We start from the raw sequence: 19,595 nt of genomic DNA, 5'->3' as shown, positions 1-19,595 counted from the left end.
ACTTTCACTACTCAATATTTCACTACTAGACTACATGCAATTCATTAATTTCTTGGCTTGAGGTTCTATTTTTTTGTTTGTTTGTTTTTCTTTTGTTTTTTGCTTTGAGTAGGAGTCTTGCTCTGTCACCCAGGCTGGAGTGTGGTAAGCCCAATCTTGGCTCACTGCAACTACTACCTCCTAGGTTCAAGCTATTCTTCTGCCTCAGCCTCCTGAGTAACTGGGATTACAGGCCCATGCCACTGCGTCTGGCCTTGGCTTGAGGTTCTGGAAGCCACGTTTCATCAGTAAGGTGGGAGTCAAGTTTATTTTAGTCTCCTACAAGATACCTTGCAACACAATTACCTCACCTGTTAAGAGGAGTTAACCGTGTTGACTCGACTCTCAGAATTGTTCAATGAAACGACCAGGTTCTCTTAAAATGCAAAAGCCTACCAAAGGGTATAAAAAATTAGCTCCCATGAAGCCAAACACCAGCTCTAAATAGTCTCAAGTTGGCTGGGCACAGTGGCTCATGCCTGTAATCCCAGCACTTTAGGAGGCCAAGGCAGGTGGATCACTTGAGGTCAGGAAGTCGATACGAGCCTGGCCAACATGGTGAAAACCTGTCTCTACTAAAAATACAAAAATTAGCTGGGCATGGTGACATGCGCCTATGGCAATCCCAGCTACCTGGGAGGCTGAGGCACAAGAATCACTTGAACCTGGGAGGCAGAGGTTGCAGGGAGGCAGAGGTTGCAGTGAGCCACGACTGTACCACAGCACTTCAGCCTGGGTGACAGAGTGAGACTCTGTCTCAATAAACAAATACATAAATAAAATGGTCTCAGACGGGCATGGTGGCTCACGCCTGTAATCCAAGCACTTTGGAGGCCAAGGTGGGTGAATCACCTGAGGTCGGGAGTTCAAGACCAGCCTGACCAACATGGTGAAACCCCATCTTTATTTAAAACAATAAAAAAAAAATTAAAAAATAGTCTCAAGTAGATGGCATCATCAAGCACACTAGGCTGAGTGCCTACTCTATGCCAAGCACTCTGGCTGACACAGAGCAGTATAAATCTCTAGAGTGTATATCTCTGGACGTCACTTCAATTACATTTCCCCACACAAATACAACTTCCCAGAATAGAGGAAATCTAAGATGATATGTGAGAAAAAGTTCTGAAAACTCTCTCATTTGATCCCCACAATAAACCTGTGAGAGAGGTAGGGCAGGGATGATTATCCCCCTTTTATAGATGGCAAAACAGACTCAAAGAGATTCAATGATTTAACCAAGGTCCCACTGCTGGTTAGTGGAAGAGAGTGGGTTCCTCCCATGTCTCCAAACTGCCCCCAACACGCTTACAGTCTAGTCGTAGAGGTAAAACACAAACATACATGAAGAAACAATGCCCTGCAAACATAGGCGCTCAATTAATGCATACTGGTGGTGGTGGTGGTGGCAATGGTGACTGATGATGACGGTAATAATGATGATGATGGTAGTGATGGTGATGGTACTGGTGATGATGGTAATGATGATGGTACTGGTAATGATATAGTGATGATGGTAATGATGATGGTACTCGTGATGACGGTAGTGATAATGATGGTACTGGTGATGATGGTAGTGATGATGGTAATGGTACTGGTAATGGTAATGATGATGGTGGTACTGGTGATGATGGTAGTGATGATGGTACTGGTGATGATGGTAATGATGATGGTACTGGTAATGACAGTAATGATGATGATGGTACTGATGATGATGATGGTAGTGATGATGACAGTGATGATGATGGTAATGATATGATGGGACTGGTGATGATGGTACTGATGATGATACTGGTGATGATAGTGATGATAATGATACTGGTGATGATGGTAGTGATGATGATGGTAGTGATGATGGTAATGGTAATGATGATGGTGATACTGGTGATGATGGTACTGGTAATGACAGTAATGATGATGGCACTGATGATGGTAGTGATGATGATGACAGCGATGATGATGGTAACGATATGATGAGACTGGTGATGATAATACTGATGATGATGGTAATGATGTTGGTACTGGTGATGATGATAGTGATGATGGTAATAATGATGATGGTATTGGTGATGATGGTAGTGATGATAATACTGATGATGATGGTACTGATGATGATGACAGTGATGATGATGGTAGTGATGATGGTACTGGTGATGATAGTGATGATGGTAATAATGATGACGGTATTGGTGATGATGGTAGTGATGATAATACTGATGATGATGGTACTGGTGATGATGGCAGTGATGATGATGGTAGTGATGATGGTACTGGTGATGATAGTGATGGTAATGATGATGACGGTACTGGTGATGATGGTAGTGATGATGGTGGTACTGATGATGATGGTACTAGTGATAGTTGTAATGATTATGGTACTGGTAATGATGGTACTGATGATGTTGGTAGTGACAATGATGATGGCGATAATATCATGATGATGGGAGAACACAAGGAACACGCAGTATGTACTAAATGACTGGCAGGGCTGATGAATGCTAAGGCGACCCACCTGAGTCCTCTCCATACCAGTCAGTCTGGACATCCATCATGGAACTCATGGCTACTCCTGCACTTTCTGGTCTTCCCTCCAAACTCCGAGAAAAGTGATGGTCTGCATCATCTTTGCTTGGGGCAGCGCTGTTGCGCAAGAGCGCCTCCAGGAACTGCTTCACATGGTAGTTGCTGTAAGCCAAGTCAACTGCCTGGCCGCTGGGCAAGGCCTCCTCCACGTGGGCCAGGCTCAGTGGGGCAGCATACTGCTGCAGCTGTTCACCAACATCCACCTCCACTTCATCAGCATCAAATTCCACCTTGGGCTCTATCTGGTTGGGTGGAGTAGAGAGGTCACTGTCAGCCGAGCCACAGCCAAGGCTGTCTTTCACCACCAGTTCCAAGGGGTGGCAGTCTCCACAGTCACCGCAAGGGGACTCTCTCAGGCAGTCTACACTCTTTTCTGCTTTGGCTGGAGAGGAGACCAAGCTCTTGGTACCACAAGAGGTCCCCTCTCGGCATGAACTGGGGCTTCCACTGTCAACCTGATGAGCCGCCGCTGCAGCTGCTGCTGCAGCCGCCGCCGCTGCCGCTGCCACCGCTGCAGCCACAGCAGCCTCCTTCTCCATCTTTCGGCAAATGTCGAGGGATGACCTGATATATGTCTTGCAGAAGTTCACCACGTCATTCATCTGCAGGTAGCTGGCAGCTGACATCACTTCAATCACATTCTCCCCACACAAATCCAACTTCCCAGAATAGAGGAAATCTAAGATGGTGGAGAAGGCATCAGAGGTGACAATGTCCAAGGAGGCAGTGCTATGCCGCCCGCTGTCCTGGATATAGTGAATGAGCAGGGCTCGGAAGTAGCCACTGTTAGCAAACAAAATGTTCCTGTGGGCCTTGAAGATCCGCCCTTCCACAATGATGCTGCAGTCACAGAAAAAGTCCCTCTTTCTCTGTTCATTCAGCTCCCCCAAAAGCTTGGCATAATAGGATTGCATCTCCATTGCTCCACCAGCTGCTGCTGCTCCGGAGTAAACCTGTATCTCTGCCAAGATTTTTCTTAAGTTAAATCACAAGTCCCAACCTTTACAAATAAGATTTCTTTTTAAATTTTTAAACAATTTTTCCAAAACCAGTGGTCCATGGTCCAATAGTGTCTTCAGGATATGGGCTTCCCAGCACTTTGGGAGGACAAGGCAGGTGGATCACTTGAAGTGAGGAGTTTGAGATCAGCCTGGCCAACATGGTGAAACCCCTTCTCTGCTCAAAATACAAAAATTAGCCAGGCCTGTAATCCCAGGTACTAGGAAGGCTGAGGTGGGAAAATTGCTTGAAGCCAGGAGGTAGAGGCTGCAATGAACTAAGATTGCACCACTGCACTCCAGCCTGGGTGACAGAGTGAGATTCTGTCTCAAAAATAATAATAATAGTAATGATAATAATGGCTGCGTTGGCTCTAACAAAAATAAGAGGTTATCAACTGAGTTAATTTATGAAAAACAACCAAAATAACCATAGCTAACTGCATGTGAGCACAGTGCTGTTTTACATGAATTCTTTCAATGAATTTTTATAAAAACCTTATAAATAAATATTAATATTGTCTCCCTTGTGCTGATAAGGAAATTGAGGGTAGGAGATGACCCAGCTGTAACAGATCCAGGACTCAAAATCAGGTTGATTAGCCTCCAGAGTCAATGCTCTAATGTACTACATTCTACTTTCTTCAAGGCTCAAAATATAGAAAATATCCACATCTAAGAATTACAGTTGAGCCCGGGCATGGTGGCTCAGACCTGTAATCTTAGCACTTTGGGAGGCCAAGACAGGCGAATCACCCGAGGTCAGGAGTTTGAGACCAGCCTGACCAACATGGTAAAACCCTATCTCTACTAAAAATACAAAAATTAGCTGGGCATGGTGGCAGGTGCCTGTAGTCCCAGCTACTCAAGAGGCTGAGGTAAGAGAATTGCTTGATCCTGGGAGGCGGAGTTTGCAGTGAGCTGAGATCGCACCACTGCACTCCAGCCTGGGTGACCAAGAGAGATTGTGTCTCAAAAATAAAAAATAAAAAAAAGAAGTAGTTGAGTCTTTAGTGTATCAATCTGAAACTGGTTTTCTTTTTCTTTTTTTAAAGATGGGGCTTCACCATGTTAGTCTGGCTGGTCTTGAACTCCCGACCTCAGTTGATCTGCCCGCCTTGGCCTCCAAAGTGCTTGGATTACAGGCGTGAGCCACCACACCCGGCCGAAACTGGTTTTCTTTCTTAGAGACAGGGTCTTGGTCTGCTGCCCAAGCTGGACTGCAAATGGTATAATCATAGCTCACTAAGCCTCAAGCTTCTGGGCTCAAGCAACCCTCCTGCTTCAGCCTCCCAAGATCTAGGACTAGAGGTGCGTGCCACTGTGTCTGGCCAACTAAAAAAAAATTTTTTTTGTAAGATGGCAGTCATGCTATGTTGCCCAGGCTGGTCTCAAGCTCTGTGCCTCAAGCCTGCCTCCACCTCCCAAAGTCCTGAGATTACAAGTGGAAGCTACCCACACCGAGTCTCCAGTGTCCCAATCCAGAACTTTGAGTGCAATGGCGTGAGATCTCAGCTCACTGCAACCTCTGCCTTCCGGGTTCAAGCGATTCTCCTGCCTCAGCCTCCCGAGTAGCTGGGATTACAGGTGCATGCCACCATGTCTGGCTAATTTTTTGTATTTAGTAGAGATGGGGTTTCACCATGTTGCCCAGACTGATCATGAATGAGACTGGTCTCCTTTTATCATCATTACAGTGAAGAATTTGGTGGATTCTTGGGCTAGCCAGCATGCATTCCCCATTCTTTTGGTTCTAGTGCCGTTTTTGGCTTTGATGGAAGCGTCCTTCCCCCATTACTGGCCAACATGCTTTGCATAAAGCTGGTGCCATCCCCAAGCACCAAGTGTGTAAACTATAATGTAGGCTAATACAATCAACGCATCCTACCCTCTGACCACGGTGATTGGCTTGGAGATGGCCATGTGGCTTTCAGAGCCAATGAAAAGCAATAAAACATTTGCTGGAACTTCCAAAAAAGAGCACTTTCTGCTCTGTGGGATGCAGGATGTGAAGGATGCTGCTGCTACACCACCAGGGAAACCAGCCTAACAAAGATGACTGCCCAGCTCAGGCTGATGGAATCTGGGGACAACATCGGAGCCCCAACTCAAGCAGTGCCAGAAGCCAATTAAGTTCCTTTTCACTTTAGCTGGTCTGAGTTGGGTTTTCTTTTTTTTAATACTATTATTATTTTTTTTTTTGAGATGGGGGATGGGGTCTCACTCTGGTACCCAGGCTGGCATGCAGTGGTGTGATCTTGGCTCACTGCAACCTCCATCTCCCTGGTTCAAGCAATCCTCCTACCTCAGCCTCCCACGTAGCTGGGACTACAGGTACCCACCACACCAGGCTAATTTTTTTGTATTTTTGGTAGAGACAGGGTTTTGCCATGTTGCCCAGGCTAGTCTTGAACTCCTGGCCTCAAGTGATCTGCCTGCCTTGGCCTCTCAGTCTCAAAGTGCTGAGGTTACAGATGTGAGCCACCACGACTGGCCTCTGAGTTGGGTTTTCCATTTCATACAACTGAGAGACTCCTAACTGATTGATTCCACTACCCTTGGTTAACTCCTGCTTATGATTTATGTCCTGGTCCTTCTCTGTCAGCGAACTACAAGCCCTTTGAAAGCATGAGCCATGTCTTATTCAATTCGATATCACTTACAGTATCTGGCAGAGTGCTTTGGACAAAATAGATTTTTGTTTGTTTGTTTGTTTTTAAATTCAGTCTCCGTAAAGACTCAAAAATTGCCAGTGCCGACTATATTTCAAGTCGTCATCACGGGGTATTGGGAAAATTTTTCAATTAGCAATAATCGCCCCTCGGATAAACCTCATTGGCTATGATACTGCCACTGCGCAAAGCTACAAAATAGATTTGTTAAGCAAAAAAAGGAATACTCCTTTCTTAACTGCTTAGTAGATAAGCTATAAACCAAGTTTAAAATTCCCTTGGGGTGAGCAGGTGGCTCACACCTGTAATCCCAGCACTTTGGGAGGCCGAGGTAGGCAGATCATCTGAGGTCAGGAGTTCAAGACCAGTGTGCCCAACATGGCAAAACCTCATCTCTACTAAAAATACAAAAATTAGCCAGGTCTGGTGGCAGGTGCCTGTAATCTCAGCTACTTGGGAGGCTGAGGCATGAGAATCACTTGAACCCAGAAGGCACAGGTTGCAGTGAGCTGAGGTCGTACCACTGCACTCCAGCCTAGGTATACAGCTAGACTCTGTCTCCAAAACAAATAAATAAATGGATAAAATCCACTTGGTAGTGAGGATAGAGTTACTAGCCTGTTCCTCAAACCCTCCCCTCCATCTTCTTCCATCACAAAAACCACATAACCATCCACCAACTATTACCCCTTTACTTACTGACCCATTGAGCTCAGAGAGGTTCCTATAGCCAAGTGCATCCCCTCTGCTGGAATCACAAAAGGCTTAGCTACAGCTGAAACCACTGCTAACAGCTCTTCAACCACTCCTCCTCTCCACAAATGGAACACACCAATACCTTTCCCAATAAGAAATCAGGCACCCCTTTCCCCAGTAAAGGGTCCCTCCACTGGCAAAATCCAAGGCTTATGCATTAATTGTTCAGGCTTTACCCATGAAAGACTTACTGCAACCTTATTAAATGTCAACTTATACCTACTTTGTATGTATTTACAACAAGTAATAAAGTTTAGAAACTAGAGAACCAATTCAGAGGAGGCTAGAGAGAAGCCTCGGTAAGCAAATACGGTAAACTGACAAACTTAAAAATGAAAACTGACAGTTATGAAAAAGTAAAAAAGCTATAAAAGGTATACTTAGAAATTTTTTCAAAGTATCAGCTGGAGGCCATTTAGCTAAGGGTATTAAATGCTTCTACATGTTCAAAATGGCCTAAGGACATCACTAAATTATAGCCCAGGGCTATAACTGATGGGCCTAAGGCATTAAGAAGATTCCTATCTTAATATTCATTTTAAACTCAAGGAAGTTATGTCATAATTTTAGGATTTTTTTCCTATCCAAAGTAGTTAAAGTTAACATTTTGGTTAAAAAAAAGTACTTTCGAATATCTGAAAAATTCTGCTATTACCAAATAAATCAATCAAAACTTTATTTATTTATTTATTTATTTATTTATTTTAGTAGAGTCAGAGTTTCACCTTAGCCAGGATGGTCTGGATCTCCTGACTTTGTGATCAGCCCACCTCAGCCTTCCAAAGTGCTGGGATTACAGGCATAAGCCACCGCGCCCGGCCTCAATCAAAACTTTCATAGGACTAAGGTTTCACTGACATTCTTACCCCTTCCCACTGCTCCAACCTGTTAAGGTCACAGCAAGGCAAACCCATAGACCCCCCTCCCTGTTCTCCCCTGCTAAGCCTAGCGCACAGCAAAAACAGCCTCATGCCTTGCAAACAGGGAACCTGGGTTCCAGCATGTGGTCGCACCCAGCTCTTGAACCCAGGATGGTGACCCAATTAAGCAGGATGTTAGCACTTAAGCATCAAGAGGCAGTTTTTCTTAGATTAGCACCCAGCCAACCTGTAAACCCCCTATATAATCCCCATAGTTTGTAAGCCAGGCTGCTGCCTTCACTGCCTGTGGTGAGGCAGCCAGCCTGGCAGGTTGAAACAAACTTGCTAAACCTTACCCTAGGTCTGTCTCTCCATCCTTTTGGTCAACCTTACATTTTGATGCCGAAACCCCAGGACAGGAGTAGGTGCTGGCCGCGCTCTCGCGCTCTCTCTCTCTCTCTCTCTCTCTCTCTCTTTCCCTGCTCCCAGGCTACCCCATCCCCACCCCCCACCGCCCATGCTGAACCCCTTTCCAGACCCAGGAAGGAAACCCCAGACCTCTATTGCCAACTGTGGTTATCTCCATCCGAATTATCACCTCCCAGCTGGTAAGTTGGATAGAGGTTTGCCTTCACCCAGGTTCCTCAACTGTCTGTCCATTTTCTGTCCAAAAGTCTCAGCGCTGGGCCCAGAACACCCTTCTGGCCCCAGGGGCCTCAGTCCTGTCATCTTGGGGATGCCTAATTCAACAGCTACTATTCCAAATTCACTGTCTTAGGTGAAGGAAACAGGGCAGCGGATGCTCTCTCCTGTCTTCCTTCTCTTTGGCAGCCTCCTCCTCTTCCAGTCTTTCACCGTGGGGTCCAGACAGTCCATTCCATCGAAAACTACCCCCTTAGGATGACTCCTCTGAAATCTGGACACCCTTGGTCTCTGGTCTGAAGTCAGGCCCAAGAGATTAATTTTCTATTGTAATATGGCCTGGCCCCAACATAAATTAGACAATGGTTCTCAGTAGCCTGAGAATGGCACTTTAAATTTCGACGTTCTCCGGGACCTTGACAATTTCCGCCACCGCAGTGGTAAACGGTCTGAGGTTCCCTGTGTTCAGCCTTTCTTTAGCCTCTGCAACCGCCCCCTCCCTCAGTCAGTCCTGCTCCACTTTGCAAATCCTCCTCACCCAATCAAAACCCAACTCAACCCCTCCCACAGCCCTGGCAGGCAATGCGTCCATCCTCTTTCAACCCAGCTGATTCCCTCCTCTCCGCCAACGCCCGGAGCCTCCACCAGGACCCCTGAACCTCCGCCTTATGCCCCAGCTCCAGCTATTCCCTTGGCCTCTCCACTCTCCAATCCCCCTGCTTCTGACTCCAACTCCTCTCCATCTCCACACCATACCCAATCCCAGGCTCAGCATCCCCCGCAACCAGCTCCCTTACTCCCCATTTAAGAAGTAGCAGGGATAGAAGGCATTGTCCACGTTCATGTTTCCTTCTCTCTCTCCGATCTCTCCCAAACTGAAAACTGCCTCAGGTCCTTATCCTCCAATCTAGACACTCACATCAAAGAATATAAATATCTTACTCAGTGGTCTTAAGAACTCACTTGGCATAATCTCTATATTATCCTCTCATCTACCATCCTTCCAAAAGAGAAGGAAAGAGTGTGGCTTGCAGCACAGGCACATGCTGATGACCTTCATCAGCAGAACCCTACTAAACCCACAGGGGCGGCTGCTGTCCCCCAAGAGGAGCTGGCCTGGGAAAATCAGCCTACAGATTCCAGCCAGGCATCTCATAACCACAGGATTACTTGCCTCATGATAGGCCTTAACAAAGCTGCCCATATGGCTGTAAATTTTTAAAAATTCAAAGAAATTTCCCAAAAGGCAAACAAAAATCCTTCCCAGTTTCTTTCCCACCTCACAGAGGCCCTGCAAAAATACACCTGTGTTAATCCTGCCCTCAAGAAGGCAATACAGTTCTTAACACTCATTTTATCTCCCAATCTGCTCCAGACATCCAGCACAAACTTAAAAAGGCTGAATATGGCCCTCAAACCCCACAACAAGGCCTCCTCAACCTGGCCTTCAAGGTCTTCAATAACAGGGATGAACAAAGTAAAATAAACAAGGCCCAAAGAGATTGTGGTAAACACCAGCTTCTAGCAGCAGCCATCAGCCAACCTAAACCATTCTGGCTATGGCACCCAGGGGCACAAAAGACCCAATAGCAGTGCGCCTCTGGGGTCATGTTTAAATGTAGCAAGGAAAGCCACTGGGCGTGGGCATGTCCCAATCCACAGGTGTCAAAGAGCCCTTGCCCCATCTGCCAGCAGACAGGCCACTGGAAGTCTAACAGTCCTCTCAACAGGCAGACAGAAAAGCCTGTACCTCCAACCCGCAACCCCTTCACCAAGACAAAAGGTGAAGAATCGCTCGCATGCCCAGAGCTCCTTGGCTTAGCCGCTGAAGAATGACAGGGTTCAGGGCCCCTGGCGGCATCAGCCACTACTGTATCGGAGCCCAGGGTAACTCGGTTAGCAGCAGGTAAGCCTATCTATTTTTAAATCAATACCAAGGCCACCTGCTCGGCTTTACCTGAACTTTCAGGACCGATTCATCCCTCACATGTCTCAGTTGTGGAGGCTGACAGACTCAAGTCCACAGGCCACCAGACCCCTTGTTCCTTATTTAATACCGTCTTCTCACACTATTTCCTTATCATGCCTTGGTGTCCTACTCCCATTCTAGGCAGGAACCCCCATCAATAATGGTCCCCTTACTTATCAACTCCTCCAAGCTGCACACCTCCCAGCTAAGGCAAGAGTTATACACTACCGAGGACACCAAACAGGATCAGATGAAATCTCAAAAAGGAGCAGAAAGGCCGACAAGGCAGAAAAATAGCCTCCCTATCCTCTGCCCCTGCCCTTCTCCTCCTCATCATCCCCACAATCCAACCTCAGTATTCTCTCACCGAAAAAGCTTCATTGTTACAATAAAAAGCCTCCTTCCAAGGGAACTGGATAGTCAAAAATCAAAGCTCATTATCCCTCAAAAACAAACCAAGGAAATTCTAACATCTCTTCACCAGTCCTTTTATATCGGCGCACGCCCCCTGTACGTTTTCCTTTGCCCTGACTTCTCTTCCCCCCACCTATTTACCACACTAAAGGACACAACCTCAAACTGTCATGTATGCTCTGTAACTTCCTCTCAAGGGGCCCTCCACCCTCCTTCCATCCCCACACACCAGCTAAGAGGATCACTCCCAGGAGAAGACTGGCAAGTAGACTTCACTCACAAGCCTCCTGTCAAAAAACCTAGGTTTCTTCTTACCCTTACAGACACCTTCTCTGGGTGGGTGGAAGCGTTCTCTACCTCCTCAGAAAAGGCTGCAGCAGTCTCTCAAATTCTTTGAACAGAAATACCTAGATTGGGTCTCCCGCAGTCCATACAATCAGACAACGGCCCTAGCTTCATCTCCCAAATCACCCAACAAGCCTCTCAGTCCCTCGGCATCCAGTGGCGCCTGCATATCCCATACCGACCCCAGTCATCTGGAAAAGTCGAAAGGGTAAGTGGAATCCTCAAAACTCAGCCAAACTCACCCTCAAAGTCCAAAAGCCCTGGACCTCCCTTCTGCCCATAGCTCTAGCCCGAATCAGAGCCAGCCCAAATGCACCCATCTTCCTCAGCCCATTTGAGTTAATGTATGGACGCCCTTTCCTCTTACAACACAGGCCCCCTCCTAACTCTCCACTAGGAGAATATCCCTCGACACTCTCTCTCATCTGACACCTCCTCTGCCAACACACCCACGGGACCCTCCCAAGGCCTCATGAAGGCCCAGTGAACCAGGCCCTACTCCCAGGAGAATGTGTTTTTCTAAAAACCCTTGATCCCATAAGCCTTAAACCAAAATGGGAAGGCCCCTTCCGGGTTCTCCTCACTACCCCCACGGTGGCCAAACTCTCAGGACACACTTGTTGGTATCATCTAAAACGGGCCCCTGAGGCCCCCACTGGTCCATCTACTCCTTCCCTGCCAATCACTCAATACTTGAGCTCAGGCTGGGCGCGGTGGCTCAAGCTTGTAATCCCAGCACTTTGGGAGGCCGAGGCGGGTGGATCATGAGGTCGAGAGATCGAGACCATCCTGGTCAACATGGTGAAACCCCGTCTCTACTAAAAATACAAAAAATTAGCTGGGCATGGTGGCACGTGCCTGTAATCCCAGCTACTCAGGAGGCTGAGGCAGGAGAATTGCCTGAACCCAGGAGGCGGAGGTTGCGGTGAGCCGAGATCGCACCATTGCACTCCAGCCTGGGTAACAAGAGCGAAACTCCGTCTAAAAAAAAAAAAAAAAAAAAAAAAAATACTTGAGCTCATGCTCGGGCCAACCAGATTCCACCTTACATCCATTCCAGAGGGACTGCCACCAGACAATTAGGCAAAATGACTCCCTCTCTATTTGTTCCTGCTCCTTTCTTACAAATCAAGTGTTATAACACCCTTAAATGGAAATTGCTTAGGGGAGCTGCCTCACTCACCCTCTTGTTTGCAGTAGCCCCTCAACGTGGAACAGCAAGCAGAGGGCCTTCATTGCCATAATTTTTTGCCTAATCATTGCACTAATAGCAGGAATAACAATTGCTGGTAAATAACTGCCCCCCCCTTTTTTTTTATGCCCTGTCTCTGTTCTTCTTGTTGCTTCATTCTCCTTCACCATCTCAGGGAGGATATTACATGGTTCTTTCCAAAAGAACCTACTCTCTCCCCATTTCTAGATTGAATAACTGACCTTATCTTCCAAGGCACCCTCTGCAATTTCACCCTGGATGAAGTCCAGTTTTTTACCTTCATTCTTACCCTTTGCTTATTTGCTATTCCTACCCCCTCTCACCAACACCTACCCCATTCCCTTGGCACGCTACCTTCACCACAGTCTCAACTCAACTCAGTGCCAACTAAACCAGTATAACCCAGCTCTGCCAAGCAACTGTTGGCTGTGCCTCTCTGTCTCGGACACTGCCTACACTGCCATCCCTGTCCCCACACAAGACTAGATCCATACTAGAGTAACCTATCACCCCCACTTTCAATTAGGGAGACCTTTGCAATATAATTTACAGCAACTAATACAACTCTCTGAATCCTTCACAGAACATAACAAACCTCCATCTCCCACTGGACAAGCAGTTCTGTTACTACACCCATATCCCACCTCCCTTACTCCCAATATCAATCAAACTCAGCCTCTACTAAACCCCGTCACCACACAGACAGCTCTGCTCTCTCAGGCCCCACTGTGCTTTCAATGCCATTCCCCAGCCGGCCACCTCCTAGGCCACCTGCCCCCCCAACAATGTAAACTTCATTTTACAACTCAAACCCTCCACTGGTCATACCAACCAAAACATATTCAAAACTACTCTCTGCTTTTCAAGCCCCCCAAAACTCAACATCATCCTACTCCTTAATAAGAAGTCAGACTTCTGCAACAGCAGACACCTTTCCTGCTTAAATCTCCATCCCTGGCTGCCCTCCTGTGAAACTGAGTCATCTAAAACTCCAGACTGTCTCCTCCGCCCGTTCTTTGCCAATAACTCCTCTCACTGGATTCTGGTAGACACCAAATGCTTCGTACTACATTGGGAAAATAAGGCACTGCAGGGCACTCAAACCCCTCATAATGCACCCCTACAACCACTCACTGCAGCCACACTTGCAGGGATGTTAGGAGTATGGCTCCTAAAGAACAACAAATATTCACATCTCTTCATCATACAAAATCAATTCCATCTGCCAAGCCAAGGTGTCTTCTTTTTAAGCGGCACCTCCACCTATATTTGCCTCCCCACTAATTGGACTGGCACCTGCACCCTAGTATTCCTTAGCGCAAAAAATTAGTATAGCCCCAGGTAACAATCCTTACCCATCCTGGTCAACACTCCTATCTGGCACCACTGGGCGGTGCAGCTCATACCTCTGCTTGCAGGACTAGGAATAGCTACAGGACTGCAGGCATTGCAATAGGAACTGCCGGGCTTTCCAACTGTCTCCTACTATCCTTCCCTCTCCAAAGACCTTATAGACCAGGCGTCCCCAAACTTTTTACACAGGGGGCCAGTTCACTGTCCCTCAGACCAATGGAGGGCCGCCACATACTTTGCTCCTCTCACTGACCACCAATGAAAGAGGTGCCCCTTCCTGAAGTGCGGCGAGGGGCTGGATAAATGGCCTTGGGGGGCCGCATGCGACCCGCGGTCTGTAGTTTGGGGACGCCTGTTATAGACAGTATAGAGGACATGGCCAAGTCCATTTCTAACCTCCAAACACAAATAGATTCACTGGCTGCAGTTGTCCTCCAGAACCACAGAGGCCTCGATCTACTTACCGCTGAAAAAGGCGGTCTCGACGTCTTCCTAGATGAACAATGTTGTTTCTATCTCAACCAATCCGAATAGTGCAAGATGCAGTCAAAAGACTTGAAGACTGAGCCCCAAAAATAAAAGAAAACAATTCTCTGCCTGGGCCTCCTAGCCCGGCTGGTCTCTCAGCTCCTGGGCCCCTTGGCTGCTTCCCCTCTTCAGCCCTGCTATAACTCTCCTCCTCCTCTTGGTCTTTGGCCCTTGTCTCTTACGCCTTTTCACCCAGTTTTCACAGAATCAATTATAAGCTTTTACTCGCAGCACAATACAAAACATGATGGTATTCCAGGACTACCAACTTGCAAGCCAGCCGCACCCCAACCAGCATCCCTACCTAGCATGAAGCAGCTAGAAACAAATGTCGCCCCTTCTCCCTTTCTTTTATAGATATAACAAAAGGCCGGAATGTTAGGGTCACAGCAAGGCAAGCCCATAGACCCCCCTCCCTGTTCTCCCCTGCTAAGCCGAGCTCACAGCAAAAACAGCCTCACGCCTTGCAAACAGGGCACCTGGGTTCCAGGATGTGGTCACACCCAGCCCTCGAACCCAGGATGGCAACCCAATTAAGCAGGATGTTAGCATTTGAGAACCAAGAGGCAGTTTTTCTTAGAATAGCCCCAGCCACCTGCAAACCCCTTATATAACCCCTTTAGTCTGTAAGCTAGGCTGCTGCCTTCACTGTCTGTGGTGAGGCAGTCAGCCTGGCAGGTTGAAATAAACTTGCTAAATCTGACCCTGGGTCCGTCTCTCCATCCTTTCAGTCCATCTTAGACAACCAAGCCTCCTCAGCAGTGTCTGCTGTTGCCTTTGACAATCAAAATACTAAGGGAAAAACAAGAGACAGAAAAAACACTACATTTTATTTTTTCTTAGAACTTAAAGAAAACATCAGACTGGTAAAATCACATTTTTCAATGTGATAATATCCAGTATTGGTGGGAACACAATTTGGAATACCATAGCAGAGGGGAATTTGGCAATATTTATCAAGCTTTAAATATACACACCTTTTGCCTTGGCGAATTCATTGCAATAAATTTACTCATTTGAATATATTCCCCCAAATACATCAAATTATAAATTCAGGGCCGTACACAGTGGTTCACGCCTGTAATCTCAGCACTTTCGGAGACCAAGGGGAAGATCACTTGAGGTCAGAGAGTTCGAGACCAGCCTGGAAAACATGGTGAAACCCCTTCTCTACTAAAAATACAGAATTAGCTGGGTGTGGTGGTGCACACCTATAAACCCTGATACTCAAGAGGCTGAGGCAGGAGAATTGCTTGAACCTCGGAGGCAGACGCTGCAGTGAGCTGACATTGCACCACTGCACTCCAGCCTAGGTGATAGAGCAGGACTCCAATTCAAAATTTTAAAAAATTATAAGTTCAGGACTGGGCAAAGTGAATCACGCCTGTAATCCCAGCACTTCAGGAGACTGAGGTGAGCAGATCATTTGAGCTCAGGAGTTTAAGACCAGCCTGGGCAATGTGGCAAAACTCAGTCTCTACGAGAAATTTAAAAGATTTGCCAGGTGTGGTGGTGCACATCTATGGTCCCAGCTTCACAAAAGGCTGAGGCAGGAGAATCACTTAGGCCTGGGAGGTCAAGGCTGCAGTGAGCTATGATGGCACCCCTGCACTCCTGCCTGGGGGACAGAGAAAGACCCTGTCTCAAATAAATAAAATAAGTAAGTTTGGAGATGTTTGTTGCACCAGGTTTTTGTACTAGCGCAGAAGTAGAAACAAGTGAATGTCCATCAATAGAGGACAAGTTAAATCAATGACTTTACAGTCACACAATGGCTGAATATTATGCAACCATGTAGAGTTGCCCCTGTGTTCATGTGAAAAAGTCACCAAGATATATTAAAAGAAAAAAAAATGCAAGATGCCAAACAAAATATATAGTTGATCCCATATGTATACGCTTTTGCTGGTAAATATATGTTTTGCTGGAAGGCTGTATAAGAATTAACAGCAGACACCCTTGGGGAGAGGGAGTACAGAAGTGGGTGGAGGGACTTTTGCCTTTCATTTTAAACCTTTCTGATGGAATGTTTTACTATGTACATGTATTCCTTTTCTTTCCTTTTGAGACAGGGTCTCACTTTGTCACCCAGGCTGAAGTGCAGTGGCATGATCTTGGCTTTTTGCAGCCTCGACCTCCCAGGCTCAAGCGATCCTCCTGCCTCAGCCTCCCAAGTAGATGCAACTACAGGCATGCAGCACCACACTCAGCTAATTCTTAAAACATTTGTTGGCCGGGCGCGGTGGCTCAAGCCTGTAATCCCAGCACTTTGGGAGGCCGAGGCTGGTGGATCACAAGGTCAAGAGATCGAGACCATCCTGGTCAACATGGTGAAACCCCGTCTCTACTAAAAATACAAAAAAGTAGCTGGGCATGGTGGCACATGCCTGTAATCCAAGCTACTCAGGAGGCTGAGGCAGGAGAATTGCCTGAACCCAGGAGGCGGAGGTTGCGGTGAGCCGAGATTATGCCATTGCACTCCAGCCTGGGTAACAAGAGCGAAACTCCGTCTCAAAAAAAAAAAAAAAAACATTTGTTGTAGAGATGAGGTCTCACTATGTTGCCCTGGCTAGTCTTCATGGTCTCAAACTCCTGGACTCAAGTGATCCTTCTGCCTTGGCATTTTTGTTAACTAAGAAAAAAAGGAGGCAGGGCAGAGGGGTAAGGAGTTGGCAAGCCAGGTAGAAAAATATGGAAGTATGCACAACACTTCTTAACTTGTATGGTCTGATCTACAGGGTCTCTTCCCAGGGCATTTCTATCTTTCACTGGAAGAGCCTCCATTCCAGCAATAGCACCTAAAACCAATTTCTTTTGGCTTTCTCACTGCAATTATTTTTTTCTGTTGCAATTATTTTTATTCCACTTCCTGACTTTGCAAAAATCTATCCATATGGTACTTTCTTCAAAACTTTCTCCAATCCTGTACTTGGTATATATTGTGTAAATATTTATCTATATCAACCCCATTTGCCTGAAGTGTGCTGCTGCCCTGGGGAGTGCTGAGGATCACCACTGCTCCCAGAAAAGCAGCTCTTAGGGCAGAGTGCTCTCAGAAGCACATCTATCCACACCCTAGCAGAGAACCTCCCAACCATCCCATGGTTCCAATTCAATTCAACAGTTACCTGCTACATACAATGCCTGACACAAGGAAGATGCCAGGAATAGAAAAATGAACCAAATACAGTGCTTGTTCTCCAGGAGACAGCAGATGCCAACACAACTACCTGCAATACAAACTCTCATATACCTTTGAGGGAGTCCTAGCCAGGTCACACGACTGTCTCCATTCAGAGGCCAAAAGCAGCCTTGAATTCCACCCCGAATCCTTTCTGAGTCCCACCAACCTGAGAATAACAAAAACCTGCCCCTCAAGTTAAGCAAAATACTGGACACTATTACTTATGAAACACTGTATAAAGTACAAGCATATTCATTTTACTTTTTAAATTAATTTTTTTAAAGCAGCACAGTCTTGCTCTGTTGCCCAGACTGAAGTGCACGATCCTAGCTCAATAAAGCCTGGAACTCCTGGGCTCAAGACATCCTCCCACCTCAGTTTTCCGAGTGGCAGGGACTACAGGTGCCCTCCACCATGCCCGCCTTTTACAAGCACATTAATTTTCACCTCACACTAACCCAGTAGGGCAGATACTACATCCTCTTTTACAGAGGAGGAACTGAGATTCCAAGACACAGATAACATCACCAAGCTAGGAATGGAACGGAGAACCGACTGCCTCCAGGGTTGACATCCTTAACCACTATGCTAACCAGCCTTCCCAAACCCTCCAGGACACGGTGCGACAGGTTGGGGAAGTCACTCCTTTCTTTTAGGCACTGGAGAAGTTTCCATTTCCACATGAAGAATTTCAGGGTCAACTGCATCTAAACTGCATGCAAGACAGGTGGACCCTCCCCTATCCAGCACCAGACGACCTGTGGCGGCCACCAGAACCAGCTACAGGGTACGGAGCCCGAGGGTGGGGCCCCGAGGCCTAGCCCCTCTCGTGGCCTCCAGCGGACAAACTGACCATCGCTGCGGCAGGCACTTCCCCAGTGTGGCCGAGTCTCCGCGCCTGGGCACAATTCACCGTGGAGAAAGGAGTCGGCGCCGCGACCCCCACCTGGACGACGCGGGGGGGGGCAGCCAATGCCAGGGAAGCTGGGGGCCCACGGCCGCGCCCGCCTCTCCCCACTCCGGAAGGGCTCGTGCGGCGGAGGTCCCAGGAGTTGCCAGGGCCAAGTGGACCAAAGGAGGATGACTGGGAGGGGGCAACCCTGCCCGCTAACCCCAATCTCGGGCCAGCCTCCCGGGCGCTCCGCATCCTCCCCCAAACCAACGAAAGCGGCAGCGCCAACAAGCTTCTAGGCGCTCACCTTCTAGCGGGTTCCAGCAGCGCAGCCACGGAGCACCCCGCACCGACACGCCCCCCTTTCATTCACCTGGCGCCCTCCGATGAGAGGCGGGGTTGCTGGCCAATCGCAGGAGCGTCTGGGCTCGTGAAGGCGGGCCCTTCGGCCAGCAGGGTGGTCAATGGCGCTGGCGCCCCTCGGAGGATGCGCTCTGAAGGCGCCGGTGCTCGCAGGGTGATGGGAGTTGTGGTCTCAGCACTGGCTTTTCGGGTAAAGACAGAGTGGACAAAACTACAAGTACCAAGATGCCAAAAAGGGCGAGGACCAAGGATAGCGAAAGGCTGCAGCTCGGTTCGGTCTTTTGAGTCCCACTTGAGGGACCTGCCAAGTACCAGTCTCTTTGTCTGGAGAGCGAAAAGCACGTCATGGGTGTTAATGGAGCCCAGGGAATAAGAGCTGTGACTCATCAGTCCGCACACATTTCACCTACCCGCACTCTCCGCAAAAATCTGGGAATAAGTGAAACGGTTTCATCGATTCAACAGGTTTTTATTGCATACCCGCGGTTACCATTACTGGGTAGTCGTTAAAAAAGATAAGCAATTCAGCTCTTCCCTTGACACGCTCTCTGGTTCATACGTACTAGTGAAACGGATAAATGGCAGTACTAGGTGCTAAGTGACCGTACTGGCGCGTTCTGGGACAGCTGTGAGCAAAACAAGGCAGCTTACCGCTCTGAGGGAGCTTAGTTCTAACGAGGGTGTGTGTATTCGTTTGCTAGGGTCGCTGTACCTAAGTGTCACCAACCGGGTGGCGTCAATGACAGATTTTATTATCTCACAATCCTGGGGGCATCTGAAAGCA

General features: G+C 47.5%; 1 protein-coding gene and 1 non-coding gene across 3 annotated transcripts in view; both read right to left on the bottom strand.

The window, feature by feature from the left end:
* Nucleotides 1-18,803, bottom strand: part of ZBTB8B (zinc finger and BTB domain containing 8B) — a 34,642-nt gene extending 15,839 nt beyond the window's left edge. The window contains exons 1-2 of one of the 2 annotated variants that reach the window (XM_003937558.4): nt 18,756-18,803; nt 2,552-3,583 (exon numbers count right to left, since the gene is read on the bottom strand). In XM_003937558.4, the coding sequence (XP_003937607.1) occupies nt 2,552-3,542 (991 nt within the window). In that variant the 5' untranslated portion in view covers nt 3,543-3,583; nt 18,756-18,803. Of the gene's footprint in view, nt 1-2,551; nt 3,584-14,308; nt 15,241-18,755 lie in introns of those variants that run through there. The other variant, XM_039474184.2, reaches the window with a different exon arrangement.
* Nucleotides 6,347-6,485, bottom strand: LOC120366283 (U4 spliceosomal RNA). The gene has a single exon (XR_005581010.1). It is a non-coding gene; the product is annotated as a U4 spliceosomal RNA (small nuclear RNA).
* Nucleotides 18,804-19,595: the final 792 nt, after the last annotated feature.

Source organism: Saimiri boliviensis, chromosome 11 (assembly GCF_048565385.1).
Source record: "Saimiri boliviensis isolate mSaiBol1 chromosome 11, mSaiBol1.pri, whole genome shotgun sequence".
Classification (NCBI taxonomy): Eukaryota; Metazoa; Chordata; class Mammalia; order Primates; family Cebidae; genus Saimiri; species Saimiri boliviensis.
This window is presented reverse-complemented; position numbering and strand designations above follow the sequence as displayed.